Here is a 17,928-nt window from a genome sequence, read left to right as displayed (position 1 = left end):
AAAAGGCATGTATAACCACGCCCGGCTTCAAATTGTAATTTTTTTTTTTTTTTTTTCGAGGTAGGGTCTCACTCTAGCCCAGGCTGACCTGGAATTCACTATGGAGTCTCAGGGTGGCCTCAAACTCACAGTGATCCTCCTACTTCTGCCTCCCGAGTGCTGGGATTAGAGGCATGCACCACCACGCCTGGCTTCAAATTATAATTTCTAAAGTGTACTTTAGTTCTCTTCTAAATAACTCAAGATTTAGAATTACAAAGGTACTAATATCCATTGCTTTAGGACACCGTGACCCACTTTACTCATTTTTAGAACCCTGGAAATCAACTCACAGGGACACTGCAATGCGTCCAGATTATCTTTAAAATCTGTGCTACAGAGATGGCTTAGTGGTTAAGGTACTTGCTTGCAAAGCTTAAAGACCCAGGTTCAATTCTTCAATAACTACATAAGCCAGATGTACAAGGTACATGCAACTGAAGTTCATATGCAGTGGCTAGAAGGCCATGTGTGCCAATTCTCTCTATATGCCACCCTTCTCTCTCTCAAAAAAATAAGTAAATAAAAATTTTAAAATTTAATTATTAAAGGGGGGTGAGAAGAGACAGAGAGACAAAGGGAGAAGAGGGCAGAGAGGGACGGAGAAGAGGGGAGAGGGAATGAATGAATGAATATGGGCATGCCAAAGCCTCTTGTTACTGCAAAGGAACTCCAGATATGGCTACTTTTGTGACTCTGACTTTGTGTGGGTACTGGAGAATTGAATCCAGGTCAACAGGCTTTGCAAATAAGCACCTGTACCCACCGAGCCATCTTCTCGGCCCTTTCAGAATATCTTTATCAATCTTATAAATACTTTTCAAAAAAAAAAAAAAAGTAAAACAAAAATCAGGCCAAGCCAGAAATGGTAGCTCATGCCTTTAACCCTAACACTTAAAGGCTAAAGTAGGAGCACTGTGTGAAGGTCTGCCTGGGGCTACATTCTAAGACACTGCCTCAAAACAAACAAAAAAAGCTAGGTGAGATGGTGGGCATTTATAATTCTGGCAATGGGGAGATTTTCTAGGGCCCAGTGGAGTCTAGTCTAGTCTAGTCTTGGCAAGTTCCATGTCAATGAGAAACATGGCCTCAAAAATGGTAAGATGAGCCAGATGTGGCAGAGCATTCCTTTAATCCCAGCACTTGGGAGGCAGAGGCAGAAGGACCACTGTGATTTCAAGGCCACCCTGAGACTACATAGCGAAATCCAGGTCAGCCTGGGATAGAGTGAAACCCTACTTAAAAAAAAAAAAAAAAAGAAGACAGTGACTGAGTCTTGACACTCAAGATTGTTGTCTGGTCTCCACATGCATTCACATACTTGCATCCATGCACAAACACACACACAAAAAAAACAAAATTAAATGACAACAAAAAATATATTTGAGTCAACTGATACAATTTAGAAGAGTGAAATATTTTAGAAATCCTAAGAACCAGTGACTGGATCTGCAGTTATGATAAAATGGGTTGATTTTACAATAATTTTTTCTATAACCCTTGTAGTCTAAAATAGTTTGCTTTTGTTTAAAGTTAAGAAAACCACTGAAAACACACGTCCTGGAAGAAGAAATTACTGTTTAGGTCTGGGACAGTATACACGAGTCTGGAGCACTTAATGCCTGCCAGCAGGGAAGTGCTCCATACTATTGAGACATGTCCAATGTGACTCTCCAGCCAAATCCAGTACAAAATGGATTGTAAGTTATAGAAGAAACTAATGGTGAAGGTTGGAAACACAAGAGTTATGAAATCACCAATGTATGATGTGGTAGTTTGAATAGATGGCCCCCAATATATTCAGTGTTTTATTAGTTTGTAATTTGGATCTAAAGATATGCAAAGCGCATAGTTCCACCAGGAGTTCCTGAAGTGTGCTGTGTGGCTTCTAGCTCCTGTCTCTGCTTGCTCCTGTAAGAGCAGGCCAGCTGCTTCTGCCATTATGGAACTTCCCCTGGATCTATAAGCTTCAATAAATAACCCTTCCTCCGTAACTATGCCTCATCTGGAAGTTTATCTCAGCAGACCTGCAACTGTCTGCTACATATGGTCAGGAAAGTAAGAGTGAAGGTTTGATGAAAATAACTTATACAGTTTAATAGTTAATAATGTTTACTGGACAGGAATCACCTATGAGACAAACCTCTGTGCATGCCTATGAGGAAGTTTACGCACCAGGTTAATGAGGTAAAGGTGGTCCACCCTAAATGTGGGCAGCACCATTCTATGGGCTAGGATCCTGGACTGAGTACAAAGGAGAAAGTGAGCAGAACACCACTTCTCTCTGTTTCTTGACTATGGATATGATGGGACCAGCTGTCTCATTCTCTTGCCACCATGCCTTCCCCCATTATGATGGACTATACCCTCAAACTGTGAGTCTAAATAAAAGTTTCTTTCTGTAAGTTGTTTTTTTCTTGTATTTTATCTCAACAACAAGAAAAATCAATACAGAATATTGATACCGAAAGTATGACTATTGTGATAAACCTGATCAGGTGTTTCTTTAGCCTTGGAACTGGTTTATGAGAGGAATGTGAAAGACCAGAATGATGGAAGAAATGTGGACAGTGGAGGCCTAAGTTATGAAGTTCCAGAGGAAGCTAGGTTAAAGGCCATTCATGATATATTCATGATATAGTCTAGCAAAGAAACTGGCTGCTGGGCTGGGGAGATGAATCAGTGGTTAAACACTCGTTTTGAAAGCTTGCTGCCCCTGGTTTGATTTCCTAGTACTCAGGTAAAGACAAATGCACAAAGTGAGAAATGCATCTGGAATTTGTTTGCAGTGGCAAGAGGCCCTGGTGCAACCCCACTGACATTGTAAATAAATAAACATTTTTTTTTTTTTTAAAGGAAGCTGGCTGAATTCTGTCAGTATTCTGAGAGTTTGAGACTGATTTCAAGAGTAATGGGGGGCTGGGAAGATGGCTCAGATGTTAAAAGTGCTTGGTTGCAAAGCCTACATGCCCAAGTTCAATTCCCATGCTGCCCATATAAAACCAGATGCAAAAGGGTGGCGGGGCTAGAGAAATGGCTCAGAGGTTAAGGTGCTTGCTTGCAAAGTCTAACAAACGAGTTTGATTCCCAGTACCCACATAAAGACAAATGCACAAAGTGGCACATGTGTCTGGAGTCCACGTACAGTAGCTAGGGGCCATGGCACACCCATTCTCTCTGTCTCCCTTTTAACTCTCTCAGCTTGCAAATAAATTTTGTTTTGTTTTGTGTTTTTTTTTTTTTTTTGAGGTAGGTTCTCACCCCAGCCCAGGCTGACCTGGAATTCACTATGTAGTCTCAGGGTGACCTCAAACTCACAGCGATCCTCCTACCTCTGCCTCCCAAGTGCTGGGATTAAAGATGTGCACTATTGTGCACTATCACACCCGGCTAAGAAATACAAATTTTAAAATAATGTATTGATCTGTTTGGTAGAGGAAGTCTAAAGATAGGCTAGCATTCAAGTTGTGTTGTTATTGCTAACTGCTCTTATGCAGATCTGCAGTGACAGACAAGTGGAGAAGAAAGAAAAACATACCATTAGGAGTGGAAAGAAAGGAGTGAAGTTGCAGACAAGGTAGGTAGGTACTGATAAAGCAGCTGTAATTGTTAGAAAGAACCCTACTGGTTTGTTCTGGGTCAATATGAAAGGTACCCTGGCCAGGCATGGTGGCACACACCTTTAATCCCAGCACCCTGGAGGCAGAGGTAGGAGGATTGCCATGAGTTTGAGCCCACCCTGTGAACAGAGTGAATTCTAGGTCAGCCTGGACTAGAGTGGACCCTACCTAGAAAAAAAAAAAAAAATACTGGGCTGGAGAGATGGCTTAGTGGTTAAGAGCTTGCCTGTGAAGCCTAAAGACCCCGGTTGGAGGCTCAATTCCCTAAGACATTAGGCAGATGCACAAGGGGGTGCATGTGTCTGGAGGCCCTGGTGTGCCCATTCTCTCTACTTGCTTCTTTCTCTCTCTGTTGCTCTCAAATAAATAAACAAAATAAATTTTAAAAAATACTGATTGAGGGGGGAGGGGATATGATGGAGAGTGGAATTTCAAAGGGGAAAGTGGGGGGGAGAAGGGAAGGAATTACCATAGGATATTGTTTACAATCATGGAAATTGTCAGTAAAAGAAAACTGAAGGGAGAAAAAAAAAAAAAAAAAAAAAAAAGGCCAGGTGTGGTGGGGCACACCTTTAATCCCAGCACTAGGGAGGCAGAGGTAGGAGTTTGCCATGAGTTTGAGGCCACCTTGAAACCACATAGTGAATTCCAGGTCAGCCTGGGCTAGTGAGACCCTACCTCAGGGGGAAAAAAAAAAAGGTACCCTGAAGGCAAGATCCCACCCATAGAAGGCTCCATCTTGTGAAAATTTAAATTCACTTGAAAGGAGGGAGCCTAAACTGAGAATGCCACTGAAGAGATTACCTACTTGAAAATAGCCATTTAGAGGACTACTTCATCAGCCATAGCCTGGAAGGCACACAGAGGCAGATGAAATTGTGGGTATCTTTCTGCATGTGGTACTGTTTTTGCAGACATGAAAGATCCAAGAGTGAAGAGGTCATAGAGGTTTACAGCAAGGGTTCTGAGAGCTGCTGAGGACAGGAATGTGTGACAGGGTTAAAGGCCCTAGGAGGCCATCGTGTGACACTGTGCAGGTAAAGTCTAGGTTGTAATGGAGATCCCAGACAATGGGACATCCACTGAAGAAAGCTGCATGCATGCAGTGTAGCTGGCTCAACGAGAGGCTATGTGAATTCAAGGGGTACAACTACTGAAGCCTTTTGGAGACCAGATGATTTCATCAGGAGCCCTACATACCATAAATGGAGCTACAGGATTTGGTATTTGCTTTGCTGGGTTTTAGTCTTGCTTTGTTCCAATGTTTTGTTGATGTGTTCCCATTCTTATTTTTTGTGTCATTCATTGTATGTTCTAAATTTTCTTTTCAATTTTTTAAAAATGTTTTTATTTTTAGAGGCTCAAAGTTGAGAGGCTGACCGTGTCTCAAAAAAGACTCTGCAATTACAGTTTTGAACAGTGTTGAAATATTAAAAGCCTGTGAGTATTAAGGAAGACCATGTATTCAATGTTTCCAGATTATAATAGTTTAGATGGAATATAATCAATGTATCTATAAGAGATGTAAATGTACATAGGAATTAAAGTGAAGCAATAGGTGTTGCACTTGCCTCCTCTGAAAGTGAAGCAGGGGAGAGTCCTCTGATGGTAGTTAACAAGAACTCGGTGACTCTGAGCCTGACTCCTTTGGACAATGTATCTCATGAGACAGCTGCCTGTATTTAATCTTATTTGACAGAACCCTACACTTATAGATGTAAATCTTTCCCCTCTCCAAGTGGGAGAATTCAAAGGATTGTAGAAGGTATACAAGTCTAGCACAATCTGAGTTCAGCGCCTCTGTCAGGCTTTTGGCATGAACCAGCAGAGGTCCATGCGTGAATAAAGGCTCTCTCCCTCTCTCTGAAGTGGATTTTGCCTGATTATTCTCATTGACTCATTAATTCCTGTAACATGAGGACTTGGGGAACTAACCCTAGTCAGCAGACTTTGAAAGCAAGTGCCTTTAACTGTTGAATCATATCTCCAGAGGACTTTTGAAGTTGGAATGAATACATTTTGCATTATAAGATAACAGTGAAACTTGGGGGACAAAGAGAGGAAGGTTATGGCATAAAAGTGCATAGGTCTGGGGCTGGAGAGATGGCTTAGTGGCTAAGGCTCTTGCCTACAAAGCCAAATGATCCAGGTTCAATTCTCTAGGATCCACATAAAGCCAGATGCACAAGTTGGCACATGTTTCTGGAGTTAGGCTGATGGCCTTGGCATGCCCATTCTATCTGCCTTAATCTTTCTCTCAAATAAATAAATTACTAAAAAATAAAAGTGGCCTGGAGAAGATGGCTTAACAGTTAAGGCATTTGCCTGCAAAGCCAAAGGACCCCAGTTCGATTCCCTAGGACCCATGCAAGCCATATGCATAAGGTGGTACATGCATCTGAAGTTCATTTGCAGTGGCTGAAGGCCCTGTCGTGCCCATTCTCTCTCTCTCCCTTCCTCTCTCTCTCTCTCTCAAATAAAATGAAATAAAATTTATTTAAAAAGGGAAAAAAGGGCTGGAGAGATGGCTTAGCGGTTAAACGCTTGCCTGTGAAGGCTAACGACTCCAGTTCGAGGCTCGATTCCTCAGGACCCACGTTAGCCAGTTGCACAAGGGGGCGCACGTGTCTGGAGTTCGTTTGCAGTGGCTGGAAGCCCTGGTGCGCCCATTCTCTATCTGCCTCTTTCTCTCTCTCTGTCACTCTCAAATAAATAAATAAAAATGAAACAAAAAATATTAAAAACAAAATAAAAAGGGAAAAAATGGGCTGGAGAAATGGCTTAGCAGTTAAGGTGCTTGCCTGCAAAGCCAAAGGATCCGGGTTCGACTCTCCAGGACCCACATAAGCTAGATGCACAAGGGAGTGTATGCATCTGTAGTTTGCCTACAGTGGCTGTAAGCCCAGGCACACCCATTCTCTCTGTCAAATAAATAAATAAATAAATAAATAAATAAATGATATATATGTTTTTTAAAAAGTGAAAAAATAAAGTGTATTGGACTGGATGTCAAGCTAACAAGTGGTGGACTTGTGATGGTTAATCTCTGTTGTCAATCTGATTGGATCTAGATGAATCAAGAATCATTTACAAGGGCTGGAGAGATGGCTTAGCAGTTAAGGAAATTATTGCCTGTGAAGCCTAAGGACCTAGTTTTGATTCTGCAGTACCCACATATGCCAGATGCACAAGGTGGCACATGCATCTGGAGCTTGTTTGCAGTGGCTGGAGGCCCTGGGGCAACCATTCTCTCTCTGTCTCAAATAAAAAATATATATATATTAAAAAAAGAAGCATTCAGGAGACAAACCTCTGGGCTCATCTCTGATTGAGTTTCTACAATGGATTAATTGAAATGGGAAGAACAACCCTAAATGTGGGTGGTACTATTCCATGGGCTTGGATACTGATTTGGAAGCCAAAATAAACCCTTTTTTAGTTGCTTTTGTCAGACAGTCTGTTATAGCAACAAGAAAAGTAGTAATCCAATACTCAAAACTATTTTCTCTCAAATTCTATTAGTTATAAGGGTCAGGAAATGGTAATCAGAAGATCAGTGTGAACATATGCAGTTAACAGTATGAAATAGCTTTGTTTCTGATGCACAGTTCTAAGAATGAAAAATCTTTTTTGTAGTAATCATGCTAAAAAATGGATGACATGCTGGGCATGGTGGCACATGCCTTTGTTCATAGCACTTGGGAGGCGGAGGTAGGAGGATCGCTGAGTTCAAGGCCACCCTGAGACTACATAGTGAATTCCAGGTCAGCCTGCCTGGACTACTGTGAAACCCTACCTTGAAAAACCAGAAAAAAAAAAAGACAAAATTGAAGGGCATACTGCAAAATAAATGACCTGCAATCTTCAAAAACAGCACTTTGCATGTAAAAGCATGAAGGTCTCTTGGGCCAGTGACTACCAAATTCAACTCCCTAGAACCTATATTAAAAATGCTTTGTGAACTGGACATAGTGGCACATGCATTCCAGCACTGGGGAGGCAGAGGCAGGAGGATCACCGTGAATTCAAGGTCACCCTGAGACTATATAGTAAATTCCAGGTCAGCCTGGACTAGAGTAAGACCCTACCTCAAAAAAAAAGCTGTGTGTAGGGTTGGAGAGATGGCTTAGCAGTTAAGGCACATGAATGTGAAGCCTAAGGACCCAGGTTCAATTCTCCATATCCCACGTACGCCAGATGCACATGGTGGTGCATGTGTCTAGAGTTCATTTGCAGTGGCTAGAGGCCCTGGCGTGCCAGTCTCTCTCTTTCTTTCTCTGTCAAACAAATAAATAAAAATAAAATAAATAAATAAAAATGAATCTTAAAAAAAAATCAAGTGTTGGGCTGGAGAGAGAAGGCTCTTGCCTGCAAAACCAAAAGACTCAGGTTTGATTTCCCAGGATCCACATACGCCAGATGCATGAGGTGATAGTCATTCTGGAATTTGTTTGCAGTGGCTGAATGCCCTGGTGCGCCCATTCTCTCTCTCTACCCCCTCTCCCTCTTTCCCCCTCTTGAGTAAATAAAAATAAAAATTATTTTAAAAAAATGTTCTGTGTGGGAGCCAGGAATGGTGGTGCATGCCTTTAATCCCAGCACTTGGGAGGCACAGGTAGGACTGTTGTGAGTTTGAGGCCACCTTGAGACTACATAGTGAATTTCAGGTCAGCTTGAGCTAGAGTGAGACCCTACCTACCTTGAAAACAAAACAAAAATGTTGTGTGTGCCAGGTGTGGTGGTGCACTCCTTTACTTCCAGCATTCGGGAGGCAGAGGTAGGATCATTGAGTTCAAGGCCACTCTGAGACTATTCAGGTTGAATAGTCTGAACTAGAATGAAACCCTACCTTACAAACAAACAAAAAAAAAAGTGTTTGTGTCCCAGGCCCCAGTGCAGGTAGGGGAATTGGGACTCACTGATAGCAGCTCCGGGTTCAGGGTGACCCTGTCTCAAGGAAATACATGGATAAGCTATAAGAGAACATCTGATGCTCTCTGGCCTCTACATGTACACCTAAGAGGCATGTGCATCTGCACATACAAGAATACATCACATCACTTTCACACTCAAAAAAAAGGGGGGGGATAGGCATGAAGCCTAGGGAGATATGGCTCAGTGCATAAAGTGTTCTCCACCCAACCTAGAAACACCCAAGTTTGAACCCAAAATCCCATATAAAAAGCTGGAAGTGGGGTTGGAGAGATGCCTTAGTGGTTAAGCACTTGCCTGTGAAGTCTAAGGATCCAGATTCAAGGCTTGATTCCCCATTACCCACATAAGCCAGATGCACAAGGTGGTGCATGTGTCTGGAGTTAGCAGTGGCTGGAGGCCCTGATGTGCCCATTCTCTCTCTCTCTGCCTCTTTCTCTCTCTCTGTCTGTTGCTCTCAAATAAATAAATAAAAAGAAAACAAACAAAAAGCTGGAAGCAATAGTGGGCATTTGTAACCCCAGCATGCTGATGGCAAGATGGGAGATAGAGGCAGAAAAATTTCCCAGCATGTAGCAAGCCCAACAAAGAACAGTAAAGGAAAAATGCCTCAAATGAGGGGGAAAGGACCAACCTCAAAATTGTTCTCTCATTTTCACATACTTGCTATGACACAAGCACCCACATGCATAAATATCACACATGAACATGCATGCATGCATATACACAAAAGCAAACAAAAATAAGCAAGTGAATATACTGCAGAAGTAACATTCTCAAGTTAGAACTACTACAAATTAAGATTTTATATTCAGTTTTCATTACATAACTGTGGAAGTAGAAGGGAACAATAGACACCTGGAAGAATGTATAGCTACCCTCCCTCTACATCCCCCTGGAACACAACCAATGAAAGCAGTGGGAACGTATCAGCCAAGAGGCTATCAGAATAAAAGACCCATCACATCCTGCTTACAGCCAGCATTGCATACTTGCATGCCTATATTCCTTGTCTAGAATGGCTCTCATGTGGACCAGGATTTATTTACAATACAGAATTATAAAAATTAAAACAATATATATATATAAAATGCTTCCTATTCTTTCCATATCCATTTTTTGCCAAGTACAACTCTCTCTATATATATAGAATACATATTGTAATAAATATATAATATTATATTAAATTTTTTGTTTTTTTCAAAGTAGAGTCTCACTCTATTCTAGGCTGACGTAGAACTCACTTTGTAGCTCCAGACTAGCTTTAAACTCATAACCACCCTCCTACCTCTGCCTCTTTTCCTTTTTGAGAAATTTTATTTTAACTTTGTTGAAGAGATATTCATTGTAAGATAAAATCTGACCTTTGTAGAACAGTGTTGGTCGATGTGTAAAGAAGTATGTATTACTGGCAACTATTACCACTAAAACAGCCTTCAACCAACAGCAGGTATGGAATTTTCCACAGGCAGGATCTTAGGAGGGACACAGACCATTTATGGTCATTGTCACTGGAGATGCTAAGTAAAATGAAGATGGTACCCTGGCTCTGGCCAGATGGACCAGAGTGAAGACTAAAGTTTGCGGAGAGAGGTTTACAGCTACCATTTAGAAGCTTTTTTTACTTCCTAGTTTCCTTTCATTCCTTGCTGCCTCCCCTGTCTCCCCCCCACACTTCAGGCTGACCTGGAACTTACTCTGTAGTTTTAGGCAGGCCTCCTACCTCTACCTCCCAAGTACTGGGAGTCAAGGTGTGTGTCACCACGCCCATTAGTTTCCTTTTCTTACCTTGGAATTCAACATAATTTCTGGAGCCCTATACCAACGTGTGGCTACATACTCAGTCAGGAACCCTGTATGATCATGATCCGGATCTGCAACACGGGCCAGGCCAAAGTCACAGATCTAAGGGAGAAAAAATTGGGAAAGCTTACTATCAAAACATCATGAATGGCAACAACAGTAATAAGGACAAGCAACTACTACCGTTATGTCAGATCCTTTTACAAATGCATTATTTAATCCTCCCAACAACTAAAAAAGCAGTGATGACAATTCACATGCTAGAGATGAGAAAAAAGACTAAAGGGCCTCCTTCTCAGATCCATTCCACTGGAGCACCTGGGAAGAGCCTATTTCTCTGACTCCCCTTCAGCCAAGAAGGTCTGTGGGTTTGTTTATTTGTTTGCTTTTGTTTCTTTGTTGGAGGTAGGGTCTTGCTCTAGCCCAGGCTGACCTGGAATTCACTCTGTAGTCTCAGGGTGGCCTTGCACTCACTGTGATCCTCCTATCTTCTTTAAAAATATCCAGCTTCTAGCCGGGCATGGTGGCACACCCCTTTAATTCCAGGACTTGGAAGGCAGAGGTAGGTGGATTACCATGAGTTCCAGGCCACCCTGAGACTACAGAGTGAATTCTAGGTCAGCCGGAGCTAGAGTGAAACCCTAACAAAACAACAAAAAAAATCCAGCTTCTCATATTCTTTGGACTTTCATCAGAAGTACCTCCTAGGCTTTTATCACCTGGCCATCTATACTGTGGTGCCATTTAGGTTGGCTACCATACTTGACTCCAACATATATAAAATGTAGCTATAATCGATTTATTTCCACAAAATGCAGGTATTTTAAAATCTTGGGTCTCGGGCTGGAGATATGGCTTAGCGGTTAAGCCCTTACCTATGAAGCCTAAGGACCCCGCTGTGAGGCTCAATTCCCCAGGACCCACGTTAGCCAGATGCACAAGGGGGCGCACGCATCTGGAGTTCGTTTGCAGTGGCTGGAGGCCCAGGTGCGCCCATTTTTTCTCTCTCTCTGCCTCTTTCTTTCTCTGTCACTCTCAAATAAATAAAAACAAACAAAAAATATTAAAAAAAAAAATCTTGGGTCTCGCCAGGCATGGTAGTGCACACCTTTAATTCCAGCACTCAAGAGGCAGAGGTAGAAGGATCACTGTGAGTTCCAAGCTACCGTCAAACTACATAGTGAAGTCCAGGTCAGCCTGGGCAAGAGTGAGACACTACCTTGAAAAAAACCAAAGGGCCACTATTCAATGTAGGGGAAACAGTGATACCTCTAACCAATCTACTACTAACTCCAGCTGTTTCATTCTCAGTCTATACAACCTCTACTATCATCTTGAGTCTCTCAGAGATGGCTTGCTTGCCAATGATGTTCCACTGTGGGCACTCACGGACTATAAGCAATTTCTTTTTTCTGTGGCACTGAGGACTGAATATAGGGCCTTACATATGCTAGGCAAGCACTCTATCATTGAGTTACATTCCTAGCCTAGTCATAAGCTTTTGAGGACTACAATTTAGTTTGAAATTCTCCTAGACTGATCTTGAAGCTTTCAAGGTACATGCACCCTATCCGTTTTCTTTTTGAGGCTATTTATTTCTATTCTCTAGGTGTTTTTTTTTTTTTTTTTTTGAGACTTTTCTACCAAGTAGTTAGCTAAAGGAAGGGTTTCTAGTATGAGGCATTCTAGCAAAAAAGCCAAATGAGGGAAACAATAAACAATTAACTTCTTCCATCTGAAGGGGAGTATACTTACTTTTACTACTACTAATCTATTCTCATTCTGTGTAGCTTGAATTTTTCAACAGATGTGGGATTTCTGTGTTTGTCTTTTAGAGCAAATTCTTCATCTTAGGATCCATCTTTTACCAAAGCTCACCAGTAAGTCTGCCTTCTGCTGAATCACTGACATCTGAAGCCACACTCTGAACATACATTTAGGGCAGAAATACTACTACACCTTGTCAGCACAGCAAAAGCAGGGCAGGCCCTAAAGGTGAGGGCAAATCTGCTACTGCTCTTGGTGCCCAATGTCACAGACTGCAGGAATCCAGACTAAACACATAACTCTGTAGACATAAGTTGAATCACAAAACAAATCCCAGATAGACTAAAGGCAAAACCGGGGCTGGAGAAATGGCTTAGCAGTTAAGGTGCATGCCTGCAAAGCCTAAGGACTCAGGTTCGATTCTCCAGGTCCCACATAAGCCAGATGCACATGGTGGCACATACATCTGGAGCTCATTTGCAGTGGCTAGAGGCCCTGGAATGTCCATTCTTTCTCTTTTCCTCTCTCTGTCTTAAACAAATAAATAAAGAAAGAAAGAAAAAGAAAAGCAAAAGCGAACATACAGATGCACAAAACAAAAAGTATGTATAGTCGGGTGTGGTGGTATTCGCCTTTAATCCCAGCATTGGGGAGGCAGGAGGGTCACTGTGAGTTCAAGGCCACCCTGAAACTACACAGTGAATTCCAGGTCAACCTGGGCTAGAGCAAAACCCTACCTTGAAAAAAGATTAAAAAGCAAAAATAATAAGTATGTATTTTCCCCTTTCTTGATCCTCTGTTACCTGCTCTTATTCCCAGTCCCCTCCCACTGTGCCCCTTCTTCTCAAAATTAAAAAAAAAAAAATTAACAGAGAGAGAGAGAGCGAGAGAGAGAGAATGGGCTGCCAGGACCTCCAGCTGCCACAAAATGAACTCTAGATGCATGAGCCACCTTGGGCATCAGGCTAACGTGAGTCCTGGGCAATCAAACCTGGGTCCTTTGGCTTTGCAGCAGGCAAGCATCTTAAATGCTGAACTATCCCTATGGCCTCTCAACTTATATTTTTATTCCAAAGATCAATAGGGTAAAGTTTGAAATGGATATTTTCATGTTCCTTAGAGCATGGACAAAGAAATAGAAGTTGAATTTTAGAGGGTATATGGGCTGGAGAGATGGCTCAGCAGTTAAAGGCACTTGCATGTAAAACCCAATGACCCAGCTTTGATTCCCCAGTATCCATGTAAAGCCAGGTTGCACAAAGTGGTGCATGCATCTGGAGTTTGCAGTGGCAGGAGGCCCTGGCATGTCCATACTCACTATCTCTACAAGTGTTTCTGTCTCAAATAAAATAAAAATAAAAACAGGGCCATTCTCTGTCTCTCTCCTCTCTCCAATTAGTAAATACAATAATAGTATTCAAAAAAAAAATTTTTTTTAAGGGCTGGAGAGATAGCTTAGCAGCTAAGGTATTTCCCTGCAAAGCCAAAGGATTCAGGTTCGACTTTCCAGGACGCATGAAAACCAGATGCACAAGGGGGCGCATGCATCTGGAGTGTGTTTGCAATGGCTGGAGGCCCTGGCCTGGTGTGCCCATTCTGTCTCTTTGTCTCTCTCAAATAAATAAATTAAAATATTTTTAAAAAATTAAAGGGCTTAATAAGATTCCTATATATTTATCTATAAAAACAGAGATAATAAGTGCTATGAATAACTGCTGTGGTTTTAGCAGACTGTATTTTCTTTTTGTTTTTTCAATCATTTATTTACTTATTTGAGAGAGAGGAAGATAAAGAAAGAATGGGTGCACCAGGGCTTCCAGTTACTGCAAATAAACTTCAGACGCATGTGCCACTTTGTCCATCTGGCTTTATGTGGGTACTGGGGAATAGGAACTGTGACCTTTGGCTTTGCCAGCAAGAGCCTTATCCACTAAGCCATCTCTCTAGTCCCACAGACTGTATTTTCTAAAGAAAACCATACAAGTATAAGCCAAGTCGCATCCTCTTCTTACAAACTCTTTGGTAGAACTTATTTCAGGAAATGAAGTTCATCTACCTTTAAAAAAAATATATTTTATTTTTATTTATTTGAGAGAGAGGCAGAGAGAGAGAATGGACATGCTACAACTCCAGCCACTGCAAATGAACTGTAGATGCATGCGTTGCCTTGTGCATCTGGCTTATGTGACTCTAGAGGAATCAAACCTGGGTCCTTTGACTTTGCAGACAACTGCCTTAACCTAGGCTAAGCCAGCCATCTCTCCAGCCCTCATCTCTACCTTTTATTCCATTGAATCTGAGCAAACTTCTGTAACTTCCTGAACCAAAATATAGTAGAAGGGATACTGTGTGACTATATTAGTTTCTACTTGGTTTTCTTTCTACTAGGCACCTGGAACCCTCTGCCCGAAGTGTGAGGAAACACAAGGGCTCCCAGCTGACACCCAATACCAATTATCAGGTCCATCAGTGATGACTCCATGCCCTGCAGCTATATCTTATGACCAAGGTTCAAACACTGGTCCTTGCTGCACTGAGTGAAATTCCTGATATATCGAAACACAGGCAATACACAACTGTGTTGGTTTAGACTGCTATGTTTTGGAGTAATTTGTTCTAAAGCAAGAAAAACTAACAGTTGTACTGGACAGAGTGACTATGACAGGGCAACAAACCCCATGGAAGACCTATGTGAAATACTGCAATACTGCTGAAATACTAATTATGGGAAGAAACGGGAGAAGGCTAGAAAAATGACCAAGAGAAAAAGACCACCTGGGTATATTTAAGCAGCAGGGAGAAGGCACTGTGGCTAGAACCTTCCAAAACATCATGTATGTGCCTATGTGTGTGGAGGATAGAGGGCAACCACACTGTCATTCTTCATGCATTGCCTACCTTCGATTATTTTTTTAAATTTATTTAGCCAGGCATGGTGGCATAAGCCTTGAATCCCAGCACTTGGAAGGCAGAGGTAGGAGGGTCACTGTGAGTTTGAGGCCACCCTGAAACTACATAGTGAATTCCAGGTTAGCCTGGGCTACAGTGAGATCTTACCTTGAAAAACCAAAAAAAAAATTTTTTTTTAATTTACTTTTATTTATTTGTATGTGTATGTGTGGGTGCATGTGTTCCACAATGCATGTGTGGTGGTAAAAGGACAACATGGATATGTCTGTACTCTTCCTTCTACCTTCTATGAGACAGGGTCTCTTACCCCTGAAAACCAATACTAGTCTAGCTGGCCTGTGAGCTCTGGAGTCTCTTAGAACCTTGTCTCCCATTGTTGTAGGTGTATTAGGATCAGACACACTCATCATTTTGTGCCTGGCTTTACATGAATGCTGGGGAACTGAATACAGTTCAGCAGGCTGAGTAAGTGTTTTTAACTGCTAAGCCAACTCCCCAGCCTCAAGTGTCTACCTTTTCTGAGAATGGATTCTTTTATAGATGAAGTTTCAGATTTTGAGGAAATCCAATTTACTTTCTGTTGTTTGTTTGAGGCATGGACTTATGTAGCACAGGCAGGCTGGCTACGACGTAGCTGAGGTTGTTCATTTTTTTCTTTTATTTATTTGGTGTGTGTGTGTGGAGTTGGTCCTTGTCTTCTATCTCATTTCAGGCAGGGTCTCTCATTGTTCACTACTTTGACTACAAGCTTCTGGCTTTTACATGAAGACTGGAAATCTAAACTAAGGTACTGAGAGTTGCACAGTAAATGTTTTATTCACTGAGTCATCTCCTTAGCCTGACAAAGATGATTTTGAACTTCTGGTCTCCTGCCTCCACCTCTGAGTGCTAGGGTTACAGGCATATGCCACCATACCCAGTTTAAAGTTACTTTTTTTTGAGATAGGGTCACACTCTAGCCATGCATCTGGAGTTTGTTTGTAGTGGCTAGAGGCCCTGGTGCACCTATTCTCTCTCTCTCTCATAAACAAATAATATATAAAAGTATTAAAATACATATAACAAAAAAATAGCACATGACACTATCAATACATAAAATACATGTAAGTACATACATACGTTAGCAAGTACCTTTAACTGTTGAGCTCTAGCTCCATAAATACGTAAGAGATACACTAACTTACTACAATGGCTATTATCTCCGGAGAGGGGGACAGAATAGGATAGAGAAGAACTAAGAAAGGGCTGGAAAGATGGCAGTAAATAAAGTGTTTGCTATACAAGGGATGAAGATCTAAGTTCAGGACTTGCTGGCCAGTTAGTTTAGCTGAATTGGTCAGAGATTTTAAGCCAAAAAGTAAGGATCAGCTGAGGAGATGGTTCAGCTGCTACAGGCACTTGCTTGCAAAGTTTGCCTGGGTTCAATTCCCTAGTTTCCATGCTTTAAAGCCAAATGCAGAAAGTGGCACATGCATCTGGAGTTTGTTTGTAGTAGTAAAAGGCCCTGGTGTAACCATTTCATCTTTGTTTCTCTGCTTGCAAATAAATTAAAGAAAGAAAAAAAAGGCTGGGTGAAGTGGCATATACCTTTAATCTCAGCACTTGGGAGGCAGAGGTAGGAGGATCACTGTGGTACATGCCTTTAGTCCAAGCATTTGTAAGGCTGAGGTAAGAGGACTGCTGTTTAAGACCAGTCTGGGAGGTGAGTTCCAGGTCAGCCTAGACTAGCGTGAGACCCTACCTCAAAAAAGTAAGGTTTAGAGCAACTGAGGAAGATACATGACATTGACCTCTGGTTTCCACATGCACACACAAAAAGAAACCATTATTCCCAGTGAGCATTCATATCATTACAGAGGACATAATCTGGCTGACCTTGAGATCACAGGTGGTATTGAGAAGTAGGTTGGAAGGCTTGAGGTCACGGTGCAGAACATTAGCTGAATGGATGTATTTTAACCCTCTAAGGATCTGGTAAAGAAAATAGCAGATGTGGTCATTGCTGAGGTGCTGTGTCTTCAAGAGCTTGTAAAGATCTGTCTCCATGAGGTCCTGTACTATATATCTGTGTGACAGGTTAAGGTTAAAAAAAAAACAAACAAAACAGCTTATCATACTTAGCAAAACATTAAAACCAAATAGTCCTTGTTATACCATGAGTCTTTCAAGGGAAAGGAGAAACTAAGAAAAAAAGTGGTATACTTTCATGAAAGGAATCTTCATGAAGTAGATCATTTCTAGTTTAGGTCCTGTGGGGCATTACACCTTCCCAATGGTATAAGCCTAGAATGAGACTTGAAACAGAAACTTCTCATCTTGAATCTCTTTTTTTTTTTTTTTAAAGAGAGACCATGTGATTTTTTTTTACTTTTTTTTTTTAATTTTTATTTATTTATTTATTTGAGAGAGACAGACACAGAGAGAAAGACAGGTAGAGGGAGAGAGAGAGAGAGAACGGGCGCGCCAGGGCTTCCAGCCTCTGCAAACGAACTCCAGACGCGTGCGCCCCCTTGTGCATCTGGCTAACGTGGGACCTGGGGAACTGAGCCTCGAACCGGGGTCCTTAGGCTTCATAGGCAAGCGCTTAACCGCTAAGCCATCTCTCCAGCCCTCATCTTGAATCTCAACTTCCATGTTCTCTAGACTGTCCACCTGTGATAGTAAACTTCTCGTTACTGGGGTAAAAGACCCGATGGAATCAGCTTAAGGAAGCTTACAGTTCCAAGGGGAAGTCCATCATGGTGGGGAAAGCATGGCAGGAGCAGGAAGCTAGCATCACATTTTCATATCCACAGGAAGAACATAGACAGATGAATGTTGAATGCTTAGCTAGCAGTCTCCTTTTTTATGTACAGTC

The 17,928-nt window shown here is 41.8% G+C and overlaps 1 protein-coding gene across 1 annotated transcript in view; it reads right to left on the bottom strand.

The window, feature by feature from the left end:
- Nucleotides 1–17,928, bottom strand: part of Mapk1 (mitogen-activated protein kinase 1) — a 70,883-nt gene that overhangs the window by 25,106 nt on the left and 27,849 nt on the right. Inside the window, exons 3-4 of the mRNA XM_004670774.3 lie at nucleotides 16,947–17,136; nucleotides 10,380–10,496 (exon numbers count right to left, since the gene is read on the bottom strand). Coding sequence (XP_004670831.1) covers nucleotides 10,380–10,496; nucleotides 16,947–17,136 — 307 coding nt within the window. The remainder of the gene's footprint in view (nucleotides 1–10,379; nucleotides 10,497–16,946; nucleotides 17,137–17,928) is intronic.

This window comes from Jaculus jaculus, chromosome 13 (genome assembly GCF_020740685.1).
Source record: "Jaculus jaculus isolate mJacJac1 chromosome 13, mJacJac1.mat.Y.cur, whole genome shotgun sequence".
In the NCBI taxonomy this organism is placed as follows: domain Eukaryota; kingdom Metazoa; phylum Chordata; class Mammalia; order Rodentia; family Dipodidae; genus Jaculus; species Jaculus jaculus.
Note: the sequence above shows the minus strand (reverse complement) of the source record. Positions and strands in the feature narration are given on the sequence as shown.